At 44.9% G+C, this 24495-nt stretch overlaps 1 protein-coding gene across 4 annotated transcripts in view; it reads right to left on the bottom strand.

Annotated features, from left to right (window-relative positions):
- rock1 (Rho-associated, coiled-coil containing protein kinase 1) overlaps positions 1 to 24495 on the bottom strand; it is a 287505-nt gene that overhangs the window by 5301 nt on the left and 257709 nt on the right. For 3 of the 4 annotated variants that reach the window (XM_068031728.1, XM_068031727.1, XM_068031730.1), the window contains 2 exons: positions 21439 to 21700; positions 6255 to 6471 (listed from right to left, as the gene is read on the bottom strand). In XM_068031728.1, coding sequence (XP_067887829.1) covers positions 6255 to 6471; positions 21439 to 21700 — 479 coding nt within the window. Of the gene's footprint in view, positions 1 to 6242; positions 6472 to 21438; positions 21701 to 24495 lie in introns of all 4 variants that reach the window. The other variant, XM_068031729.1, reaches the window with a different exon arrangement.

Genomic DNA, 24495 nt, shown 5'->3' with positions numbered 1-24495 from the left:
ATGTGGAAGTAGGAGGTTATTGTGATGGAGAGGATAATGTGTTTGAAACTCAGCTTAGGTAAATAGAATGGCAAGGTTACACAAACTTTGATTCAGCCTAAGACAGTGGTCAGGCGACAGGATAGAATTCAGTGACATCTGTACAAAGTTTGTGGCAGGGACTGAAGACAATTATCAACATCTATTCTCTGCAGTTTCTCCCCAATTTTCCCTCATTAGCCTCACATTATCCATGAAGTCCATCAGTTCTTCTAGATCCATCCTAATCCAGCCCCTATACGTCACCAACCCCCAACTCTAACATAACATTGACCAAGCTCACTTTACAAATGTATTCAAAGATAGGAAGCTCATTAACTACTTCCTAAACCTCTTTGCATTGAACTCTAGACTAACAAATGCCTCTTACTGACACCATGCTTTCCGGCATTGTTAACCTTCTACACTTTTCCAAACCTATATTCCCAAACTGCTGCCCTATCGCTAACCTGTCCTTGTCGCTTAAGTTCTTTAATGTATTGTTGCTACTGAAAAAACATGCTCACTCTTTCATCATTCCTGGTTCAAATCTGGTTTCAAACTAGCCTAAAGCAGATTTTCCTGGCCAATCACCAATGATTATCCTGTGTAACTGTGGCCACTGTTTGTTGTCGATCCTGGCCTCCTGAACGTTGTTGTCACCTCCCTTATATTTGAGCATTCTAATCTTTCCCATTGTTTCTTCCTCACAGGCACTGCGCTCTCAGGCTTCTTTCCGACCTTCCCCCACAAAGTCACATCTTCTGCAATTATTTCTCCTCATGTGTTTGCACAATCACCTTCAATATGCCCATGGCTCCATCCTTGATCATTTCCTTTTTTGTCATTCACATGCTACTCCACAACATCCACAAAAATGGTTGTGAGCTTTGACACATCACCAACAACACTCAATTCCATCATTCTGGCACCTGTATCAACTGCACAGCTGTTGCTATAACTTATGATTGCTTGCCTGACATCAAGAATTAGATTAACTGAAATTTCCTACAGGCCAATGTTGATGAGACTGAAGCAATTCTAGTTGGCTCTCGCCACCAACCATATGCCGCTGGCTTCAACTGCACTGACCTCCTTGGTTATCTGCTCAGGGTGAATACAGCAAAGTACAACCTCGCTTTAAACTTTACATCTTGTCCGTTGTCAAGATCACCTTCTTCCACCACCAGAATCATACAAGCTTACTCTCCTTCCTCATCCCACCACTAGTAAAACTCTAATCCATGTCTAGTCACCTACCTTGTGCAATAACTTTGCAATGCTCTTCCTAGTGGCCTTGCTGCCTCCACCCTTCACAAAGTTCAGCCAAACTAGAATACTGCAATATTAGTCCTCTGTGACATCAACTTCCATCCATCCATCACTACATAATATAGATGCATTTTAGAAGAAACTAGGTAAGTAAATGAGGGTTAGGTGAAATACAGTGGAATGTGAATCATATGAAGCATCAACACTGGTATAGATATTTAGGCTGAATGGCCTGTTCCTGCACTGCAAATTCTAAATAATTCTTGCATCCCAGGAAGTCAGTTTCAATCTCCTTGTCCTCACCTTCAAATCTCTCCACAGTCTTGCTTAACATTACCTGGGAAATGTTCTCTTCCCTCTGTCTCGGCAATACATCTCATTCGCTACCCACTTTAATTTTCAGAGACTGGTCTACTTGCCCCTCTGGAATTATCTTCCAAAACTATGTTGGCTGGTTAGCTCCTCCTGCCTTCAAAAGCCTCTTAGGTACCTATTTCTTCAGCTATGTGTTTGATCTTCATATACCCGCCTCCAATTTCATTTCACATGCTCAGGGCCCGCTGCACTATCATGTACCTGTTGGTATCCGAATAAGACAGCATTTTTACTGGCCACAACTCCACAACGATGTGATGGAGTTCTGTAAAACTTGCCACACATGCCAGGTTGTGGGGAAGCCTCAACCTGCACCCCTAATTCCCATACCTACTTTTGGGGAACCATTCAGCAGAGTGCTGGTGGATTGTGTCGGGACCCTGCCAAAAACAAAAGGGGGCTACCAGTATCTTCATGCCATTATGGATGCGACTACCCGATTTCCAAAGACCATCTCTGCCAAGATAGTAGTGGGGATCTAATCTAAATTTTTCACCTGATATGGGCTGCCTGCTGAGATCCAGTCGGATCAGGGCACGAATTTTATGTCCAGTATGTTTCAAACGGTCATGGGTAATCTGGGCATAACCCAGCTGAAGTCCTCAGCCTACCACCCACAGTCACAAGGGGCTTTGAAGTACCACCATACCCTAAAGACAATGATCAGGGTATACTGCTACGAGTACCCCCATGACTGGGATTTCTTTTGTTTGCTACCAGGGACTCACCCAATGAGTCTATTGGCTTTAGTCCCTTTGAATTAACTTATGGACATGAGGTGAGTGGTCCTCTTAAATTAATCAAGGAGAGGTTTTTGGGACACAGGGACGAATCTTCTCTGTTAGCCTACATCTCCATGTTCCGCGAGCGGCTCACAAGCACCTGTGTGGTGGCTCAAGAACACCTAAAAACCTCCCAGACAGTCTTGAAAAGGCAGGCACACAAACATGCCAAAGCCAGAACATTTCAGCCCGGAGATCATGTGCTAGTGCTTCTGCCAATACAGGGTGAACCACTGAAAGCCCAGTTCAGTGGCCCATACACAGTAATAAAGAGAATTAGTGAGGTGAATTATTTGACACCCCAGACTGTAGTAAAAAGTAAAGGCTGTGCCACATCAACATGTCAAAGCAGCAACACAGCCAGAAAAGGGACTAACAAGCACAGGTCTGACAGGCAGTCAGAAAAGAGGAGGGAGAAAGGGACAGTGAGGACGAGTTAGAGGGAGGCCTGGAGGATTCCCAAATCAAACCCCCTACCTTCCGGTTAGCTAACACTGAAATGTTAGGGAGATTAGACACCGTACTCTTCCTATATAAACACAGAATGGAGAGGAGACCTAACAAGGCTGCTCACGAAGTTTGAAGGGATCTGCAACAACAAACCAGGGTGCACAACCCTAGCCCTACACGATGTGGATGTAGAAGAGACCCCTCCCATAAAGAAAAATCCCTATCGCCTAGGTCCCGGGAAATTGATCCAGGTTCGGGAGGAAATTCAGTACGTGCTGGAGCATAAGCTGATTGAGCCCAGTCACAGCAGCTGGTATTCCCCAGTTGTGCTCGTGCCCAAGCTCGATGTTCAACAAGGCTCTGCATTGATTACAGGAAGGTAAATACAGTGACCCAATTCCCCACCTGGAAGACGGTATCGATAGAGTAGGAAACACCACCTACATGACAAAAGTAAGCTTGCTAAAAGGATACTGGCAGGTTCCCTTAACCACCCAAGCTAAAGAGTTCAAATCAGAATCACAGAATCGTTATAGCGCAGGAGGCCGCCATTCGGCCCATCGTGTCTACACCGGCTCTCCAAAAGAGCAATTCACTTAGTGCCATTCCCCCGCACATTCTTCTCAGCTTTTGTCACCCCGATGGCTTATTCCAGTGTCGGGTGATGCCCTTTGGATTAAGAAACGCCGCAGCTACCTTCCAAAGGCTGATGAACCAGGTAGTGCCTGGCCTACTCAACTGTGTAGTGTACCTGGATGATCTGTTAGTGTACTGTGACAGCTGAGGGGATCACCTAGACCAGTTAGAAGCCCTCTTCTGAAGCTTACAGTCAGTTCGCCTAGTGTTAACCTCTGTCATGTTTTATCTGTTGGATGAATCTATGTAAGTTATGGTCTGATAAAACTCACATAAGGTGCTATGTTTTAAATTAGAAATGATTTGAAGTGATGTTGCTGTTATGCTCAGGAATAGTTATACTTTGTATTATGTACATGCATCAACGTATTAGATTAGAACTATGTTATGGACTTTGTGTTTAGAATCATGGTAATGATTCAAAATTATAGCCCGACGAAACATTCTTTTGAACTAAAATGGAAAGGTCCAGTTAACGTTGTGGACAATCTAAATCCGTCTGTTTGTTTGATCCGCATTCCCCCCAGATAAGATGATGACCCTACCTAAACCTAAATGGTACCACATTAATCAGATGAAATCGGAGAGAGAATAAATATCACTGTTAACGATGACCTCAAGGCCCAGTTACATCAAATGTCAGTAGATCTGGTGATGACATGCCCCCTTTTCCTGAACAATCTGACTGACCTATTCCAAAGAATCAATACATTCAACAAACATTTGTATGTCCTGCAAAAACAAAATGGGGAGATTAAAAAGGAAATCCCTAAAATAGGGGATGACAGCCACTGGTGGGGCATAGAGTTAAACATTGAAATACCCTTTTGGATCAGGATTATTTCCCGTGTCTTGGTAATTGCTCAATTGGTGATGATTCTGATTTTGGTGTGTGCCTTCAGACAAATCAGGGGAATGATAAAGAAAATGAGAATTAGACAGGAGACCATGAAAGGATATGTCCTCCTTAAGACATAATGTATGAGGGATCAATGCCATCCGGCATTTCACCCTCACGGTGGGGACTGTAAGAACTAAAGGGCTAACCTCGGTCATGTTTTATCTGTTGGATGAATCTATGTAAGTTATGGTCACAAGGTGCTGCTATGTTTTAAATTAAAATGATTTTAAGTGATGTAGCGGTTATATATATATATCAATATATTAGATCAGAACTAAGTTATGGACTTTGTGTTTAGAATCATGTTGTTAAATGTGAATTGTATATTGGTATATACAGTAGTGGGGAGATGGTGGCAGATGGTGTTTATTGGACTAGAAGTAGCATTGCTATGAGACCGGATGCCCATTCTGTATTTCAATGCTAGTCCCTTGATCCCCATCTACCTAATGCAATCTTTAACTTCTTTGTTAGCCACGGTTGATTCACCTTTCCTGTTGGGTTTTCGTGTCTTAGAGGAATGTATATTTGTTGTAAACCATGTAATACATTTTTAAATATTAGCCATTGCCTGTCTACCATCAAATCTTTTAATGTATTTTCCCAATTCACCATAACCAACTTGCCCCTAACAGCTTCATAGCTTCCTTTGTTCAGATTTAAGACCCTAGTTTCAGAATGAAATATATCTCTTTCAAACCTAATGTAAAATTCAATCATTTTGTGGTCACTATTTCCTAATGGCTCCTTTACAGCAAGGTTATTAATTAGCCCTTTCTCAATTCATAATACTAAATCTAAAATAACCCGATCCCTCGCTGGTTCTTCAACATACTGCTCCAGAAACCCATCTCGTACACACTCCAGGAATTCATCCTCCACAGCATTAGAGCTAATTAGGTTTACCCAATCTATATGTAAATTGATGTCGCCCATTATTAATGTATTGCCCATGCTACATGCTTTATTTATACCGTGCCCAACATTACCACTACAGTTTGGAGGCCTATAAACAACTCCCACCAATGTTTGCCGCCCCTTGCTGTTTCTTTGCTCCATCCAAACTGATTCTACATCTTGCTCCTTCGATCCAAGATCCTCTCTTAATAATGTACTGATCGTGTCCCTTTTCCCCTCCACCTATCGGACCTCCTAACGGACGAATATCCCTGAATATTCAGTTCCCAGTCCTGGTCACCCTGTAACCACGTCTCCATAATGGCAATTAAATCATCCCATTTACTTCTATTCGTGCCTTCAAATCATCTACTTTGTTGTGAATGCATTCAGAGAGAGTGACCTTAACTTTGTCTTCACATTATTCCTCATTCCAATCCTATTTGACGTTCGTCCTCATCTTGTCTGCCTTCCAATTTCACTTACTACTTTTCTGCTTCCTGTACCAGTTTCGTTTCCCTTCAATCTGAGTTGCCTCTTAGGTTCCCAACCCCCTGACAATTTAGTTTAAATCCTCTGCACAATCCTTAGGTTCTTCTGTGCCCCCATCCCCCCATGAATAGCATTTAGAACCCTTAGCGGCTATCATAGACAGGGTTAATTTAGAGCCCTGTTCCACAGATGTAAAGGCAGCACCAACAATCTGTAACCTGATGCAATATAACTGTCACTTGCAGGTCCACTGATTTAGTGACTAAGTCAAATCAATTTCTCTTGCTTCGCATCAAATGATATCCTTCAGTGTTTGGGAATTGTATTCTATAAACCATTCATTTTTACATGAAAAATGAGAATCAATGACTTCCGTTGTGTTACTTTCTACAAATTTACACCAAAAGAAAATCTTTTACCTAATATATTACCTGGGCTTGATTGTAACAACATGTTTGGCAGGTTTGCGAAAAGATTGGTTTGGCGCTGATCTTGTAGAAGTAGTCCTGGGAGAAGCACGCACAAAGCTTGAGGCAACTGGTGGGGTCTTCGGAATCTTCTTCACTAAATGTCCAATCCATCTTTTCTGTTCATCCTGAGAGCATGCCAGTAGCAACATATCCCTCGCTGTGTTAACGTCATAATTCACTAAGGAGAAAACACATACTTGTAGCAAAGGTTGATATATAAAATTCTACATTCCCCTCTCCCATGTTCTAGTCACTCTGTAGTTTGATAAATAAAATTAGACAGATAACATGTCCCCAAACACCTGTCATGAACCCCCTGGATCAACCACCAGGAGAAGCACTGTAGATTCACTGGTTGACTTGAACCATCTCAAGAGGATTGCCTTGCCTCAGTTTGGCATCTTACTAGAGGAGACAGGTAACATCACATAGGTGATCACTCTCATCTTATGAACCTCTATGACAGTATGTGGATATAGCAATGTTCTACCTCTTGGGATTATTTCAAACTGTGTTCACCAGCTTGTTCTTCATCAAGAAACATTAGAAAATATTAACATTGCAAATATTTATCTTTCCCCCTCAAACTTAGAGATATAAAATTATTAGGTTACTATAAAATTACCAATTAGAATACTAATTGTTAAAATCTAGCTATTATAAACTAACATTTAGCTTTATTAGAACCCTTCTTTGTAGTATAATAAAGTAGGAAAACTTAGGAAATAGGCACAGTATAGGCAAGATGTCAAGGTAGAGGGATTCTGGGAGATTATGTCAAGTTTTAAAATGCTTACTTGCAGTAAAACAGTGAGACCTTGAGAGCAGACAGTGAAAACAGCTTCCATGAGAACAGAATGTAGATTTGTCTTGCAATGAGATAAGGGACCACGAAATGTAAAAGCATTGAGATAAATTAGTCAACACAAAGGGGCATTACCTACAAAAATCCAAAAGGTTAGCAACAGCCAAAAAATAATCCTTGGTTGGTTAAGAAAGACATCCTGTAACACAAGGCTAAAGATGATTGGGGGAAGGGAGGGTTAATTGGATACCAGTCATGTACCTACATGGAAGAGAATTTTCGAACAAGAGACGAGAGAGAGACCAACCAAAGAAACTTGAAGACCAGAATACAAGCGAAACCAGTTGTGCGCTCTGCCGTCCAGTCTCTAATACAAGTAGTATCCTTGTTAAACTGTTAATCGCTGCCTGAGTTCCTGATTATGGTTTATCTGAAAACTTAATAAACTTGTCCTTACCTTTATCTCAATAAATTCGATTCACAATAAAGCTTTTGTTGCCAAGTCCGTTCCTGCCTTAGAAGGGGGCATTAAACCCTACTATCTTATCTAATCTTACATAGATGAAATATATGTTATGAAAGATAACTGTAAAACCTCACTAGGTTGCATGTTACAACATATTTTTTGTTGTCACATATCTCAAGTTTAATAAAGCTATTATAAACCAAAATATGTTATTTGCCAGTAATGGAGGAGTTCTCATTTGGGAAGAGGCATATTAACTAGCCAAAAACAGTGTGCAGTGGAATAAGCTTCTGTTGGTTCTATACATGAAGGGTGCTACAGGACTCAGTCGTAGTACAGAATGGATAGAAGTACTCTCTTTGTGGAACTGACCCATCAATGTCATTTCCATTAAAAGCCATAATCAACAGTCAAGGACAAAAAAAGGTAAAAATATTAATTTGAAATCCTTCATATTTGTAATAGCAATATGATTGTATCAGAACATTTTTCAGTTTTTCTTTCTCAATTCAATTATAGCTATTTTGTAATGTTGCACAACATGAAATTTAAAAACAGAAACTCCAATTGTGAAATCTGTATCGTGACTCTGACAGAAACAGACCATCACTATGCCTCAAAACAGAATGCACATCAGATATTCCAAATAGTTTCTGTTGTGGCAAGGTGTCAAGTGCAAACACAGATGTTTGGGATGTTGGCGGGGCAGGGCATGTTAGCCTGCGTTCTCCAACCTATGTGCCTGGTGTAAACTGCTATCCATACCATAACTCCTCAATTGGTTAAACATAACTAATCCTAACTGGCTAACCATTCAGAAAAAAATGTGTCTATTCTTCAAAGAAGCCTGTTTTTACTTCAAAGGCATCAATGACTCGGTATAAAATTTACTGGAAAGGGCTTCTAAAAATTCAGCATTTTGTTTCCAAAGAATTAAGTTATTAGTCATGTACGATACTGCTTCTTGTGTAATTTCTGCTTGTGTAATTCATCTGCTTGCAAATGAATTATGATTCTCAGTTTTAGCCTGAACATACTGGTCCGTCAGTGAGATATTTGCAGAATTTGAAAATGGATAGAAGATCATGGTGGGCAGTTCACTGGTACGACAAACTGTGGTAAAAAGTAGAGTATCCCAGTCAATGTTGTGCTCAAGATGTAAATTTCAGTTCATCAGAAACATGGGTACGTGTATGGAAGCACAATGGTTATGGTATTGGACTAGTAATTCAGAGGCCTGGTGATCCAGAGACATGAGTTCAAATATCACCACAGCAACTGTGAAATTTAAATTCAGTTAATTAAGCAAATCTGGAATAAAAAGCAATGGTGACTATGAAACTACCAGATTGACATAAAAACCGATCTGAAGGAAATCTGGCGTCCTTACCCCATCTGGCCTATACATGACTACAGACCCACAGCAATATGGCTGACTCTTAACTGCCTATGCAAAACTATAAGAATAATAAAACCAGACAGATCAACCTAGGCACCGGACATGATAAAGGGACACCCAGCCTAGTACACCCTGCAAAATCCTCCTCGTTAACACCTGGGGACTTGCGCCAAAATTGGGAGAGCAGTTTTGCATACCTTTCAGTCACATTCCAGAATTCTCCATCATCATTCCTGGCATGTCCTGTCCCACAGGCATGACAGACGAGGCGGTACAGTGGTACACAGTGGGAAAGAGTGACCCTGGGAGCTCTCAACATTGATTCAGGACCCCATGATGTTTCATGGGCAATGAAATCTTCTGATGAATAAGCATTCCATGTTGAACACCAGTTGGAAGAAGTACTAAGATCAGCAAAGGCATAGAATATATTCTGGTTGGGGCATCAAGAGTGGCTCAGCAGCACCACTACTGACTGAGCTGGTCAAGTTCTGAAGGACAGAGAGTCAGAGTTATACAGCACAGAAACAGGCCCTTCGGCCCATCGTGTCTGTGCTGGCCATCAAATACCTATCTATTCTAATCCCATTTTCCAACACTTGGCCCGTAGCCTTGTATGCTATGGCGTTTCAAGTGCTCATCTAAATACTTTTTAAATGTTGTGAAGGCTCCTGCCTCTACCACCCATTCAGGCGGTGTGTTCCAGATTCCAACCACCCTCTGGGTGAAATTTTTTTCTCTCAAATCCCCTCCAAACCTCCTGCCCCTTACTTTAATCTATGCCCCCTGGTTAATGACACCTCTGCTAAGAGAAAAAGTTTCTTCCCATCGACCCTATCTACGCCCCTCATAATTTTGTATACCTCAATCAGGCTTCTCTGCCCAAAGGAAAACAACCCTAGCCTATCCAGTCTCTCTTCATAGCTGAAATGCTCCAGCCCAGGCAACATCTTGGTGAATCTCCCCTGCACCCTCTCCAGTGCAATCACATCCTTCCTATAGTGTGGTGACCAGAACTGTACACAGTACTCCAGCTGTGGCCTAACTAGCGTTTTATACAGCTCCATCATAACCTCCATGCTCTTACATTCTATGCTTAGGCTAATAAAGACAAGTATCCCATATGCCTTCCTAACCACCTTATCTACCGGTGTTGTGCCTTCAGTGATCTATGGACAATTACACCAAGGTCCCTCTGACCCTCTGTACTTCTTAGGGTCCTATCATCCATTGTATATTCCCTTGCCTTGTTAGTCCTCCCAAAATGCATCACCTCACACTTCTCAGGATTAAATTCCATTTGCCACTGTTCTGCCCATCTTACCAGCCCATCTATATCATCCTGTAATCTAAGGCTCACTATTTACAACATCACCAATTTTTGTATCATCTGCGAACTTACTGATCATACCTCCTATATTCACATCTAAATCATTAATGTACACTACAAATAGCAACGGTCCCTGCACCGATCCCTGCGGTACACCACTGGTCACAGGCTTCCAATCGCAAAAACAACCCTCGACCATCACCCTCTGCCTCCTGCTACAAAGCCAATTTTGGATCCAATTTGCCAAATTGCCCTGGATCCCATGGGCTCTTAACTTTATGACCAATCTCCCATGCGGGACCTTATCAAAAGCCTTACTGAAGTCCATGTCGACCACATCAACTGCTTTACCCTCATTTACACACCTAGTTAGCTCATCGAAAAATTCAATCAAATTTGTTAGACATGATCTTCCCCTGACAAAGCCATGCTGACTATTCTTGATTAATTCCTGCCTCTCCAAGTGGAGATTAATCCTGCCCCTCAGAAATTTTTCCAACAGTTTCCCTACCACTGATGTTAAAATCAATGACCTGTAATTACCTGGTTTATCCCTACTACCCTTCTTGAATAATGGTACCACATTCGCTGTCCTCCAGTCATCTGGCACCTCTCCTGTGGCCACAGAGGATTTAAAAATTTGTGTCAGAGCGGCTGCAATCTCCTCCCTTGCCTCACATAGCAGCCTGGGATACATCTCATCTGGGCCTGGGGATTTATCCACTTTTAAGCCCGCCAAAACCATTAATACCTCCTCCCTTTCAATGCTAATTTGTTCAAGTATATCACAATCCCCCTCCCTGATCTCTACACCTACATCATCCTTCTCTATAGTGAACACAGAAGAAAAGTAATCTTTTAAAACCTCACCCACGTCCTCCGGCTCTACATACAGATGGCCACTTTGGTCCCTAACAGGCCCTACTCCTTCCCTGGTTATCCTCTTGCCCTTAATATACTTATAAAATGCCTTAGGATTTTCCTTTATCTTGCCCCCCAGTATTTTTTCATGCCCCCTCTTCGCTCACCTAATTACTTTAAGTACCCCCCTACACTTTCTATACTCCTCTACGGCTTCCGCTGTTTTCAGCGCTCTGAATCTGCCATAAGCCTCCTTTTCTTTCTCCTTATCCAATCCTCTAAATCCCTTGACAGCCAGGGTTCCCTGGACCTATTGGTCTTACCCGTCACAGGAAAATACTGGCCTTGAACTCTCATTATTTCCTTTTTGAATGACTCCCACTGGTCTGATGTAGACTTTCCTACAAGTAGCTGCTCCCAGTCTACTTTGGCCAGATCCTGTTTTATCATATTGAAATCGGCCTTCCCCCAATTCAGTACCTTTATTTCCGGTCCATCTTTGTCCTTTTCCATAACTACCTTAAATCTTACAGAGTTATGGTTACTATCCCCGAAACACTCCCCCACTGACACGTCTACCACTCATTCCGTAAGATTAGGTCCAGTACCGCCCCTTCTCTTGTAGGACTCTCTACGTGCTGGCTCGAAAAGCTCTCCTGGATGCACTTCAAGAATTCCACGCCCTTTAAGCCTTTTGCACGAAGACTATCCCAGTTAATATTGGGGAAGTTGAAATTGCATACTATTAATACCCTATTATTTTTAAACCTCTCTGAGATTTGCCTACATATCTCCTCCTCTACCTCTCCCTGACTGTTTGGAGGCTTGTAAGTACACTCCCAGCAAAGTCATAGCCCCCTTTTTGTTTTTAAGTTCTTCCCATATGGCCTCATTTGAGGAACCTTCTAAGATATCATCTCTCCTTACTGCAGTAATTGACTCCTTGATCAACAGTGCAATGCCACCTCCTCTTTTACAGTCCCCCCTGCCACGCCTAAAGATTCTATACCCTGGAATATTGAGCTGCCAGTCCTGCCTTCCCTCAACCATGTCTCTGTGTTAGTAATATCAGATTCCCATGTGTTAACGCCCTCAATTCATCTGCCTTACTTGGAAGACTCCTTGCATTAAAATAGATCAAATCCAGCCTTGCATTATTCGCTTGTGCCTTAACAGGTCTATATTTGCTCTGCCTTCCAGACTGACTTAGTTTCTCTTCTATATTTGGCTGTGCATCACCCCCCCTACTGCATCTCCACTCTGTATCCCGTTCCCTGCCAAATTAGTTTAAACTGCCTCCCACAGCACTAGCAAACCTCCCTGCAAGGATGTTGGTCCCGTTCAGGTTCAGGTGTAACCCGTCCGACTTGTACAGGTCCCACCTGCATTAGAAACAGACCCAGTGATCCAGGAAACTAAAACCCTCCCTCCTGCACCATCTCTTCAGCCACGCATTCATCTGCTCTATCCTCCTATTCCTATACTCACTAGCACCTGGCACTGGGAGTAATCCAGAGATTACTACCTTTGAGGTCCTGCTTTTTAATCTGCTACCTAGCTCCCTAAATTCTTGTTGCAGGATCTCATCCCTCTTTCTACCTATGTCGTTGGTACCAATGTGTACCACGACCTCTGACTGTTCACCCTCCCCCTTCAGGATGTCTTGCAGCCACTCCGTGACATCTTTGACCCTAGCACCAGGGAGGCAACATACCATCCTGGAGTCATGTTTACGGCCACAGAAATGCCTATCTGTACCCCTTACGACAGAATCCCCCCCCCATCACTATAGCTCTCTCATTACTTTGCCTCCCCTCTTGTGCAGCTGAGCCACCCGTGGTGACACAGACTTGGCTCTTGCTGCATTCCCTTGAGAAGCCATCTCCCCAACAGTATCCAAAGTGGAAAATCTGTTAGAGAGGGAGATGGACCCAAGGGACTCCTGCACTACCTGCCTAGTTCTTCTACTCTGCCTGGCGGTCAATCATTCCCTTTCTGCCTGAGCAGTATTTACCTGCGGTGTGACCACCTCCCTGTATGTGCTATCCACGATGATCTCAGCCTCGCGGATGCTCCGCAGTGTCCTTAGCTGCTGCTCCAGATCCGAAATGCGGATTTCGAGTAGCTGCAGCTGGAGACATTTCCTGCACACGTGTTCGCCCTGGACACTGGAAGTGTCCCTGACTTCCCACATTGCACAGGAGGAGCACTCCACGCTGCTGAGCTGCTCTGCCATGACTTACCCTTAATTTACTCCCTTAAATTACTCAAAAATTAGAGACTATTTACACCAGGGACCTTGATTCCTTTAAAAAAACTACTTAAATAAAAAAACTGTTGATCTTACCTTTCTCTTTACTTTAGTTACTAACCCAGCTATTTACTGATACTCCTTAACAGCAGTTACTTATCAACCAATCACCTTATCACTTATAATGTAGGTTTTGAGGTTTTTAAAAAGAAAAAGAACTTTCTCTCCCCTGACTTTTTAAAACTATTTACAGGCACTAACAGCTGTTATTTAGCCAACCAATCAGCTTAGAGGTTTCCCGTGATGTCACTAAGTCTTTTTTTTCCTCTTGAAACTCAGAGTGCGCCGACACAGCTTGAGAGCCCGCTGACTGCTGCCACTCTGGTCCAAGGTAGGTGTAGGCCTCAAGGCCATTGCTGCCAGATGAGGCCTGTGCAGGTGGTGAGACAAATAACACAAGGAACAAACGTAACTGACCTCATCCTCACCAATCTACCTCTCGCAGATGTATCTGTCTGTGACAGTATTGGTTGGAGTGATCACAGCGCAGCTCTTGTGGAAACAAAGTCCCATTTCACATTGAGGCCACACCCCATTGTGTTGTAGGGTACTACCATCATGCTAAATGGAATAGATTCTGAACAGATTTACCAGCTCAAAATTGGACATCCATGAGGCGCAGTGGGCCATCAACAGCAGCACAGACCACCACTATCTGTAACCTCAGGGCCCAGCATATCCCTCATTCTACCATCATCAACCACCTTGGTTCAATGAGGTGTAGAAGAACATGCCAGGAGCAGCACCAGGCGTACCTAAAAATGAGGTGCCAACCTGGTGAAGCTGCAACACAGGACTTCATGCATGCTAAAAAGCAGAACGCTGTAGACAGGAGCCAAGCGATTCCACAACCAACGGATAAAAGCTCTGCAGTCCTGCTACATGTAGTCGCGAATGGTGATGGACAAGTCAACAACTAACAAGAGAAGGTGGCTCCATGAATAACCCCATCTTCACAGATGGTCGAGTCCAGCAAGCAAAAGACAAGATTCAAGTGTTTACAATATTCTTCAGCCAGAAGTGGCAATAGGATCATCCACCTCGGCCTCCTCTTGAGGTCGACACCATGACAGAAGTCAGTCTTCAGCCAATTTGATTCACTCCACATGATACTAAGAAATGGCTCAGTGCAATGGATTCATCAAAAGCTATGGGGTCCGACAACATTCTGGCTATAGTGCTGAAGATCTGTGCTCCAGAACTAGCCGCACCTGTAGCCAAGTTGTTCCAGTATAAATACAACAATGGGATCTACGCAGCAAAGTGGAAAGTTGCCCACACACGTCCTGTCCACAAAATACAGGACAGTTCCAAACCCGCAAATTATCACCTTGTCAGTCAACTCTCAAATCAAAAAAGTGATTGAAAGTGTTGTTGACAGTGCTATGAAGTGACACTTACTCGCTGATGTTCAGTTTGGGTTATGTCAGGACCACTTGGCCCCAGACCTCAATAAAGCCTTGGTCCAGACATGGACAAAGGAGCTGAATTCCAGTGGTGAGGTGGGAGGTGATGGTGTAGTGGTATTGTCACAGGACTAGTAACCCAGAGACCCAGGGTATTGCACTGGGGACATGGGTTCAAATCCCACCACAGCAGAAGGTGGAATTTGAATTCAATTAATAAATCTGGAATTAAAAAGCTAGTCTAATGAAGGCCAAGAAACCATTGTCGATTGTTGTAAAAACCCATCTGGTTCACTCATGTCCTTTAGGGAAGGAAAACTGCTGTCCTTACCTGGTTTGGCCTACATGTGACTCCATGTGGTTGACTCTTAAATGCCCTCTGAAATGGCCTAGCAAGCCTCTCAGTTGTATCTAACTGCTACGAAGTCAATAAAGAATGAAACCGGACGGACCACCCAGCATCGACCTTCTTTCTTTTGGGCCTCCTTATCTCGAGAGACAATGGATACGCGCCTGGAGGTGGTCAGTGGTTTGTGAAGCAGCGCCTGGAGTGGCTATAAAGGCCAATTCTGGAGTGACAGGCTCTTCCACAGGTGCTGCAGAGAAATTTGTTTGTTGGGGCTGTTGCACAGTTGGCTCTCCCCTTGCGCCTCTGTCTTTTTTCCTGCCAACTACTAAGTCTCTTCGACTCGCCACAATTTAGCCCTGTCTTTATGGCTGCCCGCCAGCTCTGGCGAATGCTGGCAACTGACTCCCACGACTTGTGATCAATGTCACACGATTTCATGTCGCGTTTGCAGACGTCTTTATAACGGAGACATGGACGGCCGGTGGGTCTGATACCAGTGGCGAGCTCGCTGTACAATGTGTCTTTGGGGATCCTGCCATCTTCCATGCGGCTCACATGGCCAAGCCATCTCAAGCGCCGCTGACTCAGTAGTGTGTATAAGCTGGGGGTGTTGGCCGCTTCAAGGACTTCTGTGTTGGAGATATAGTCCTGCCACCTGATGCCAAGTATTCTCCGAAGGCAGCGAAGATGGAATGAATTGAGACGTCGCTCTTGGCTGGCATACGTTGTCCAGGCCTCGCTGCCGTAGAGCAAGGTACTGAGGACACAGGCCTGATACACTCGGACTTTTGTGTTCCGTGTCAGTGCGCCATTTTCCCACACTCTCTTGGCCAGTCTGGACATAGCAGTGGAAGCCTTACCCATGCGCTTGTTGATTTCTGCATCTAGAGACAGGTTATTGGTGATAGTTGAGCCTAGGTAGGTGAACTCTTGAACCACTTCCAGAGCGTGGTCGCCAATATTGATGGATGGAGCATTTCTGACATCCTGCCCCATGATGTTCGTTTTCTTGAGGCTGATGGTTAGGCCAAATTCATTGCAGGCAGCCGCAAACCTGTCGATGAGACTCTGCAGGCATTCTTCAGTGTGAGATGTTAAAGCAGCATCGTCAGCAAAGAGGAGTTCTCTGATGAGGACTTTCCGTACTTTGGACTTCGCTCTTAGACGGGCAAGGTTGAACAACCTGCCCCCTGATCTTGTGTGGAGGAAAATTCCTTCTTCAGAGGATTTGAACGCATGTGAAAGCAGCAGGGAGAAGAAAATCCCAAAAAGTGTGGGTGCGAGAACACAGCCCTGTTTCACACCACTCAGGATAGGAAAGGGCTCTGATGAGGAGCCACCATGTTGAATTGTGCCTTTCATATTGTCATGGAATGAGGTGATGATACTTAGTAGCTTTGGTGGACATCCGATCTTTTCTAGTAGTCTGAAGAGACCACGTCTGCTGACGAGGTCAAAGGCTTTGGTGAGATCAATGAAAGCAATGTAGAGGGGCATCTGTTGTTCACGGCATTTCTCCTGTATCTGACGAAGGGAGAACAGCATGTCAATAGTCGATCTCTCTGCACGAAAGCCACACTGTGCCTCAGGGTAGACGCGCTCGGCCAGCTTCTGGAGCCTGTTCAGAGCGACTCGAGCAAAGACTTTCCCCACTATGCTGAGCAGGGAGATTCCACGGTAGTTGTTGCAGTCACCGCGGTCACCTTTGTTTTTATAGAGGGTGATGATGTTGGCATCGCGCATGTCCTGGGGTACTGCTCCCTCGTCCCAGCACAGGCATAGCAGTTCATGTAGTGCTGAGAGTATAGCAGGCTTGGCACTCTTGATTATTTCAGGGGTAATGCTGTCCTTCCCAGGGGCTTTTCCGCTGGCTAGGGAATCAATGGCATCACTGAGTTCCGATTTGGTTGGCTGTATGTCCAGCTCATCCATGACTGGTAGAGGCTGGGCTGCATTGAGGGCAGTCTCAGTGACAGCATTCTCCCTGGAGTACAGTTCTAGGTAGTGCTCAACCCAGCGGTCCATCTGTTTGCGTTGGTCAGTGATTATGTCCCCCGATTTAGATCTGAGGGGGGTGATCTTCTTGATGGTTGGCCTAAGCACTAGAAATGACAACAGCAAACCCAGCCCTGTCAACCCTGCAAAGTCCTCCATACTAACATCTGGGGGCTTGTGCCAAAGTTCAGAGAGCTGTCCTACAGCCTGATATAGTCATACTCATGGAATCATACCTTTCAGACAATGTACCAGACACTGCCATCACCATCCCCAGGTACTTCCTGTCCCACCAGAAGGGCAGACCCAGCAGAGGTGGCGGAACAGTGGTATACAGTTGGGAGGGAGTTGCCCTGGGAGTCCTCAACATTGACTCCAGGCCCAATGAAGTCTCATGGCATCAGGTCAAACATGGGCAAGGAAACCTCCTGCTGATCACCACGTACCCGCCGCCCCCCCACCCCCTCAGCTGATGAATCAGTACTCCTCCATGTTGAACACTACTTGGAGGAAGCACTGAGGGTGGCAAGGGCACAGAATGTACTCTGGGTGGGGGACATCAATATCCATCACCGAGTGGCTCAGTAGCACCACTACTGACTGAGCTGGCCGAGTCCTAAAGGACATAGCTGCTAAACTGGGTATGCGGCAGGAGGTGACAGAACCAACAAGAGGGAAAAACATACTTGACCTCGCCCTCACCCATCTGCCTTCTGCAGATGCATCTGACCATGACAGTATTGATACGAGTGACCATCGCGTAGACCTTATGGAGACAAAGTCCCACCTTCACATTGAGGCTACCCTCCATCGTGTTGTGTGCCACTACCACTGTGCTAAATGGGATCGATTTTGAACAGATCTAGCAATGCAAAACTGGGCATCCATGAGGTGCTGTGGGCCATCAGCAGCAGCAGAATTGTACTCACCACAATCTGTAACCTCATGGCACGGTATATCCCCTACACCACCAGTACCATCAAGCCAGGAGACCAACCCTGGTTCAATGAAGAGTGCAGGAGGGCATGCCAGCAGCAGCACCAGGCATACTTCAAAATGAAGGGTCAACCTGGTGAAGCTACAACACAGTACTACTTGCGTTCCAAACTGTGTAAGCAGCATGCAACAGATAGAGCTAAGCAATGGATCAGATCTAAGCTCTGCAGTACTGCCATATCCAGCCGTGAATGGTGGAGGACAATTAAACAACTAACTGCAGGAGGTGGTTCCACATATATCCCCATCCTCAATGACGGGGGAGCCCAGCACATCAGTGCAAAAGATAAGGCTGGAGCATTGCAACAATCTTCAGCCAGAAGTGCCGAGTTGAAGATCCATCTCAGCCTCCTCCTGAAGTCGTCAGCATCACAGATGCCAGACTTCAGCCAATTCGATTCACTCCACGTGATATCAAGAAACGACTGAAGGCACTGGATACTGCAAAGGCTATGGGCCCTGATAATATTCTGGCAATAGTACTGAAGACCTGTGCTCCAGAACTTGCCGTGTCCCTAGCCAAGCTGTTCCAGTACAGCTACAACACTGGCATCGACCTGACAATGTGGAAAATTGCCCAGGTATGTCCTGTAACAAAAAGCAGGATAAGTCCAACCCGGCCAATTACCGCCCCATCAGTCTACTCTCAATCATCAGTAAAGTGATGGAAGGTGTCATCAACAGTGCCATCAAGCGGCACTTGCTTAGCAATAATCTGCTCACTGACGCTCACTTTGGGTTCTGCCAGGGCCACTCAGCTCCTGACCATATTACAGCCTTGGCTCAAACATGGACAAAAGAGCTGAACTCAAGAAATGAGGTGTGAGTGACTGCCGTCGACATCAAGGCAGCATTTGACCGAGTATGGCATCAAGGAGCCCAAGCAAAACTGGAATAAATGGGAATCAGGAGGAAAACTCTTCACTGGTTGCAGTCAGACCTAGCACAAAGGAAGATGATTGTGGTTGTTGGAGGTTAATCATCTCAGCTCCAGGACATCACTGCAGGAGTTCCTCAAGGTAGTATCCTAGGCCCAACCATCTTCAGCTGCTTCATCAATGACCTTCCTTCAATCATAAGGTCAGAAGTGGGGATGTTCGCTGATGATTGCACAATGTTCAGCACCATTCGTAGAAATGTAACAAGACCTGGACAATATGCAGGCTTGGGCTGATAAGTGGCAAGTAACATTCGCGCCACACAAGTGCCAGACAATGACGATCTCCAACAAGAGCAAATCTAACCATCTCCCCTTGACATTCAATGGCATTACCATCACTGAATCACCCACTATCAACATTCTAGGGGTTACAATGGACCAGAAACTGAACTGGAGTAGGCATATAAATATCAGGTCAGAGGCTAGGAATCCTGCGGCGAGTAACTCACCTCCTGACTCCCCAAAGCCTGACCACCATCTACAAGGCATAAGTCATGAGTGTGATGGAATACTCTCCACTTGCCTGGATGGATGCAGCTCCAACAACATTCAAGAAGCTCGATATCATCCAGGACAAAGCAGTCCACTTGATATTCACTGCCTCCACCACTGACGCACAGTGGCAGCAGTGTGTACCACCTACAAGATGCACTGCAGCAACGCACCAAGGCTCTTTAGACAGTACCTTCCAAACCCACGATCTCTACCACCTAGAAGGACAAGGGCAGCAAATGCATGGCAACACCACCACCTGCAAGTTCCCCTCCAAGCCACACATCATCCTGACTTGGAACTACATTGCTGTTCCTTTACTGTCTCTGGGTCAAAATCCTGGAACTCCCTTTCTGACAGCACTGTGAGTATACCTACCCCATATGGACTGCAGCGGTTCAAGAAGGCAGCACACCACCACCTTCTCAAGGGCAGTTAGGGATGGGCAATAAATAATGGCCTAGCCCGTGATGCCCACAGCCCATGAACAAATAAAAGAAAAGTTGAGAGTGACTACTCTCAACATCAAGGTAACATTTGACCAAGTGTGGCATCAAAGAGTTCCAGCAAAACTGGAGTCAATGGGAATAAGGGGAATAACTCTACACTGGTTTGTGTGATACCTAGCACAAAGGAAGATGGTTGTGGTTACTGAAGGCCAATCATCTTAACCCGAGGACTCAGCTGCAGGAGTTCCTCAGAGCAGTGTCCGAGGCCGAACCATCTACAGTTGCTTCATCAATGACCTTCCCTCCATCATAAAGTCAGTAGCGGGGATGTTTGCTGATGATAGAAGTGTTCAATTCTATTTGTAACTCCTCAGATAATGAAGTAGCTCATGCCTGCATGCAGCAATACCTGGACAAAATTCCGGTTTGGGTTGCTAAGTGGCAAATAACATTCGTGCCACACAAGTGCCAGGCAATGATCATCTCCTACAAGAGAGAAGCTAACCATCTCCCCTAGACATTGAACAGCATTACCAGTGTCAAGTTCCCCATATCAACATCCTGAGACCAGGCGAGGGGGTGGTGGGGTGTGGTAGTGGTGGCAGGGGGAGCTCCACTGACCAGAAACTTAATTGGTCCTGGCACATAAATATTGTGGCTATAAGAACAGTTCAGGGGTTAGTTATTTGCAACGAGTGACTCAACTCCTGACTCCTCAGAACCTTTCCACTATCTACAAGGCTCAAGGCAGGAGTGTGATGGAATACTCTCCACTTGCCTGGATGACAGCAACTGGCACAACGCTCAAAAGGTTCAACGGCGTCCAGGAGAAAGCAATCTGCTTAACTGACACCCCATCCACCACCTTAAACGTTCACTTCCTCCACCACCAGTGCAACATGTACCATCTACAAGATGCATTGCAGCAACTTTCCAAGGCTTCTTCACCCGCACCTCTTAAACCTATGACCTCTACCAGACAAGGACAGCACGCATGTGGGAAGACCACCACCTGCAATTTCTCCTCCAAGCCACACACCATCCTGACTTGGAAATACATCACTGTTCCTTCATCATTGGCAGGTCAAAATCCTGCAACTCCCTACCTAACAGCAGCATGGGATTACCTACATCATACAAACTGTAGTGGTGCAATAAGGTAGCTCACCACTACCTTCTCAAGTGTAATTAGGGATGGGCAATAAATGCTAGTCTTCACAACCATACCCACATCTCTTGAACGAATTTAAAAAATTGTGCTTTAGCAAACTGTCTTTTGCTGTAAACATGAGGTTAAGAGTGTTGGATGAAAGCTAGCATTGTATTGCTCACAAAATATTTCATACCTTTGCATGGTACAATCATGTCTTCCTTTTTATCCAAATGATCCTTATGGCACTTAACATGGCATCGCCTGCATTCCAGTGCAGCTGGTGGTTTGAAGACATGCCATAGAGGCTTTGCACAAGCTTCACAATTAGTAGGAAAATGGTACAGGGTCGGAATGAATTCATGACCTTTATGAGGTATAAAGTCAGGTTTTTCTACCGACTGCACAGGGTCTACTTCCACATCTTTCCGACATTCACCCTCATTGGCGTATAGTATCTGAAAGATAACAATTCACACTTCATTCAAATACAACAACACACAATAACTGAAATGAATGGTTCAAACTACAAAGTTATAAACTACAAAACCACGTAGATAACTGTCAAGAGCAGAAACATTCTAGAACAGTCTAACAAATTTGATTGAATTTTTTGAGGAGGTGACTAGGTGTGTAGATGAGGGTAAAGCAGTTGATGTAGTCTACATGGACTTCAGTAAGGCTTTTGATAAGGTCCCACATGGGAGATTGGTTAAGAAGGTAAGAGCCCATGGGATCCAAGGCAATTTGGCAAATTGGATCCAAAATTGGCTTAGTGGCAGGAGGCAGAGAGTGATGGTTGAGGGTTGTTTTTGCGATTGGAAGCCTGTGACCAGAGGTGTACCGCAGGGATCGGCGCTGGGACCCTTGCTGTTTGTAGCGTACATTAATGATTGAGACTTGAATATAGGAGGTATGATCGTAAGTTCGCAGATGACACGAAAATTGATGGTGTTGTAAATAGTGAGGAGGAAGGCCTTAGCTTACAGGATGATATAGATAGGCTGGCAAGAGGGGCGGAACAGTGGCAAATGGAATTTAATCCTGAGAAGTGTGAGGTGATGCATTTTGGGAGGACTAACAAAGCAAGGGAATATACAATGGATGGTAGGACCCTAGGAAGTTACAGAGGGTCAGTGGGTCCTTGGTGTACTTGTCCATAGATCACTGAAGGCAGCAGCACAGGTAGTTAAGGTGGTTAGGAAGGCAGAGGGATATTTGTCTTATTAGCTGAGGCATAGAATATAAGAGCATGGAGGTTATGATGGAGCTGTATAAAACGCTAGTTAGGCCACAGCTGGAGTACTGTGTACAGTTCTGGTCGCCACACTATAGGAAGGATGTGATTGCACTGGAGAGAGTGCAGAGGAGATTCACTTGGATGTTGTCTGGGCTGGAGGATTTCAGCTATGAAGAGAGACTGGATAGGCTAGGGTTGTTTTCCTTACAGCTGAGAAGGCTGAGGGGGGACCTGATTGAGGTATACAAAATTATGAGGGGCATAGATAGGGTAGATAGGAAAAAACTTTTTCCCTTAACGCAAGTGTTAATAACCAGGGGGCATAGATTTAAGGTATGGGGCAGGAGGTTTAGAGGGGATTTGAGGAAAAATGTTTTCACCCAGAGGGTGGTTGGAATTTGGAACACACTGCCTGAAGGGTAGTAGAGGCAGGAACCCTCACAACATTTAAGAAGTATTTAGATGAACACTTGAAATGCGATAGCATACAAGGTTACGGGCCAAGTGCTGGAAAATGGGATTAGAATAGATAGGCTTTTTGGCCGGCACGGACACCGTGGGCCAAAGGTCCTGGAAGGTTTCTATCCTGTATAACTCTATGACTCTATAAATCAGCCCTCAAAGCCACACTCTTGGGATCACTCTGCACAATAGATGTAACTGTGGGAAAGATGAGTGAAAGTTCAAATGGATTGCAAGTTTTTCATTTACGCATTCGTGGATCTCCCGTGGCACTGCACATGGTGAGTCATAAGACAATGCAAGTCTGCTAGGCCCAACAGCAATTGTCCAATCTGCTCTCAAGTGGGCCAGAGATGAGCCATCTAACAACATTTCTCTCCCTCTCACAGCATCTTGCCCTGCCTCAGACTTTCTCACTATTCCTTCTCCCTCCTCTTCAAAAGGGTCTTTCACCCCACAACAGATCCTCTTTCCTCACCCTCCTCCCAACAATTGTTTATTCATTTATGGGATGTGGGTGTCGCTGGCTAGGCCAGCATTTATTGCCCATCCCTAATTACCCTTGAGAAGATGATGGTGAGCTATCTTCTTGAACCGCTGCAGTCTTGGGGTGCAGGTACACCAACCGTGCTATTAGGAAGGGAGTTTCAGGATTTCGACCCATTAACAGTGAAGGAACGGTGATATAGTTCCAAGTCAGGATGGTTTGTGGCTTGGAGGAAAACACGCAGGCGGTGGTGTTCCCATGCATTTGTTGCCTTTGTCCTTCTAGACGGTAAAGGCTGTGGGTTTGGAAGGTGCTGTTGAACGAGCCTTGCTGAGTTGCTGCAGTGCATCTTGTATATAATACTGCTGCCACTGTGCGCAGGTGGTGCTGGAAGCGAATGTTGAAGGTAGTGGAAGGGGTGAAAATCAAGCAGGCTGCTTTGTCCTGGATGGTGTCGAGCCTCTTGGCTGTTGTTGGAGCTGCACCCATCCAGGCAAGTGGAGAGTATTCCATCACACTTGACTTGTGCCTTGTAGATGGTGAACATTGCTCGCCGCAGAATTCCGAGCCTCTAACCTGCTCTTGTAACGACAGTATTTATATGGCTGGATGGTCCAGTTCAATTTCTGGTCAATGGTGACCCCCAGGATGTTGATGGTGGGGGATTCAGCGATGGTAATGCCACTGAACATCAAGGGGAGATGGTCATTGCCTGGCACTTGTGTGCTGCGAATGCTACTTGCCACTTAGCAGCCCAAACCTGGATGTTGTCCAGATATTGCTGCATATAGCAAAGGGCTGCTTCAGGATCTGAGGAATCGTGAATGATTCTGAACATTGTGCAGTCATCAGTGAACATCCCCACTTCTGATGAAGGGAAGGTCATTGATAAAGTAGCTGAAGATAGTTGGGCTGCGTACACTACCCTAAGGAACTCCTGCAGTGATGTTCTGGGGTTGTGATGATTGACTTCCAACAACCACAACAATCTTCCTTTGCACTAGGTATGACTCCAACCAGCGGAGAGTTTTCCCAATTCCCACTGACTCCAGTTTTGCTAGGGC

This window comes from Heterodontus francisci, chromosome 5 (genome assembly GCF_036365525.1).
Source record: "Heterodontus francisci isolate sHetFra1 chromosome 5, sHetFra1.hap1, whole genome shotgun sequence".
In the NCBI taxonomy this organism is placed as follows: Eukaryota; Metazoa; Chordata; class Chondrichthyes; order Heterodontiformes; family Heterodontidae; genus Heterodontus; species Heterodontus francisci.
This window is presented reverse-complemented; position numbering and strand designations above follow the sequence as displayed.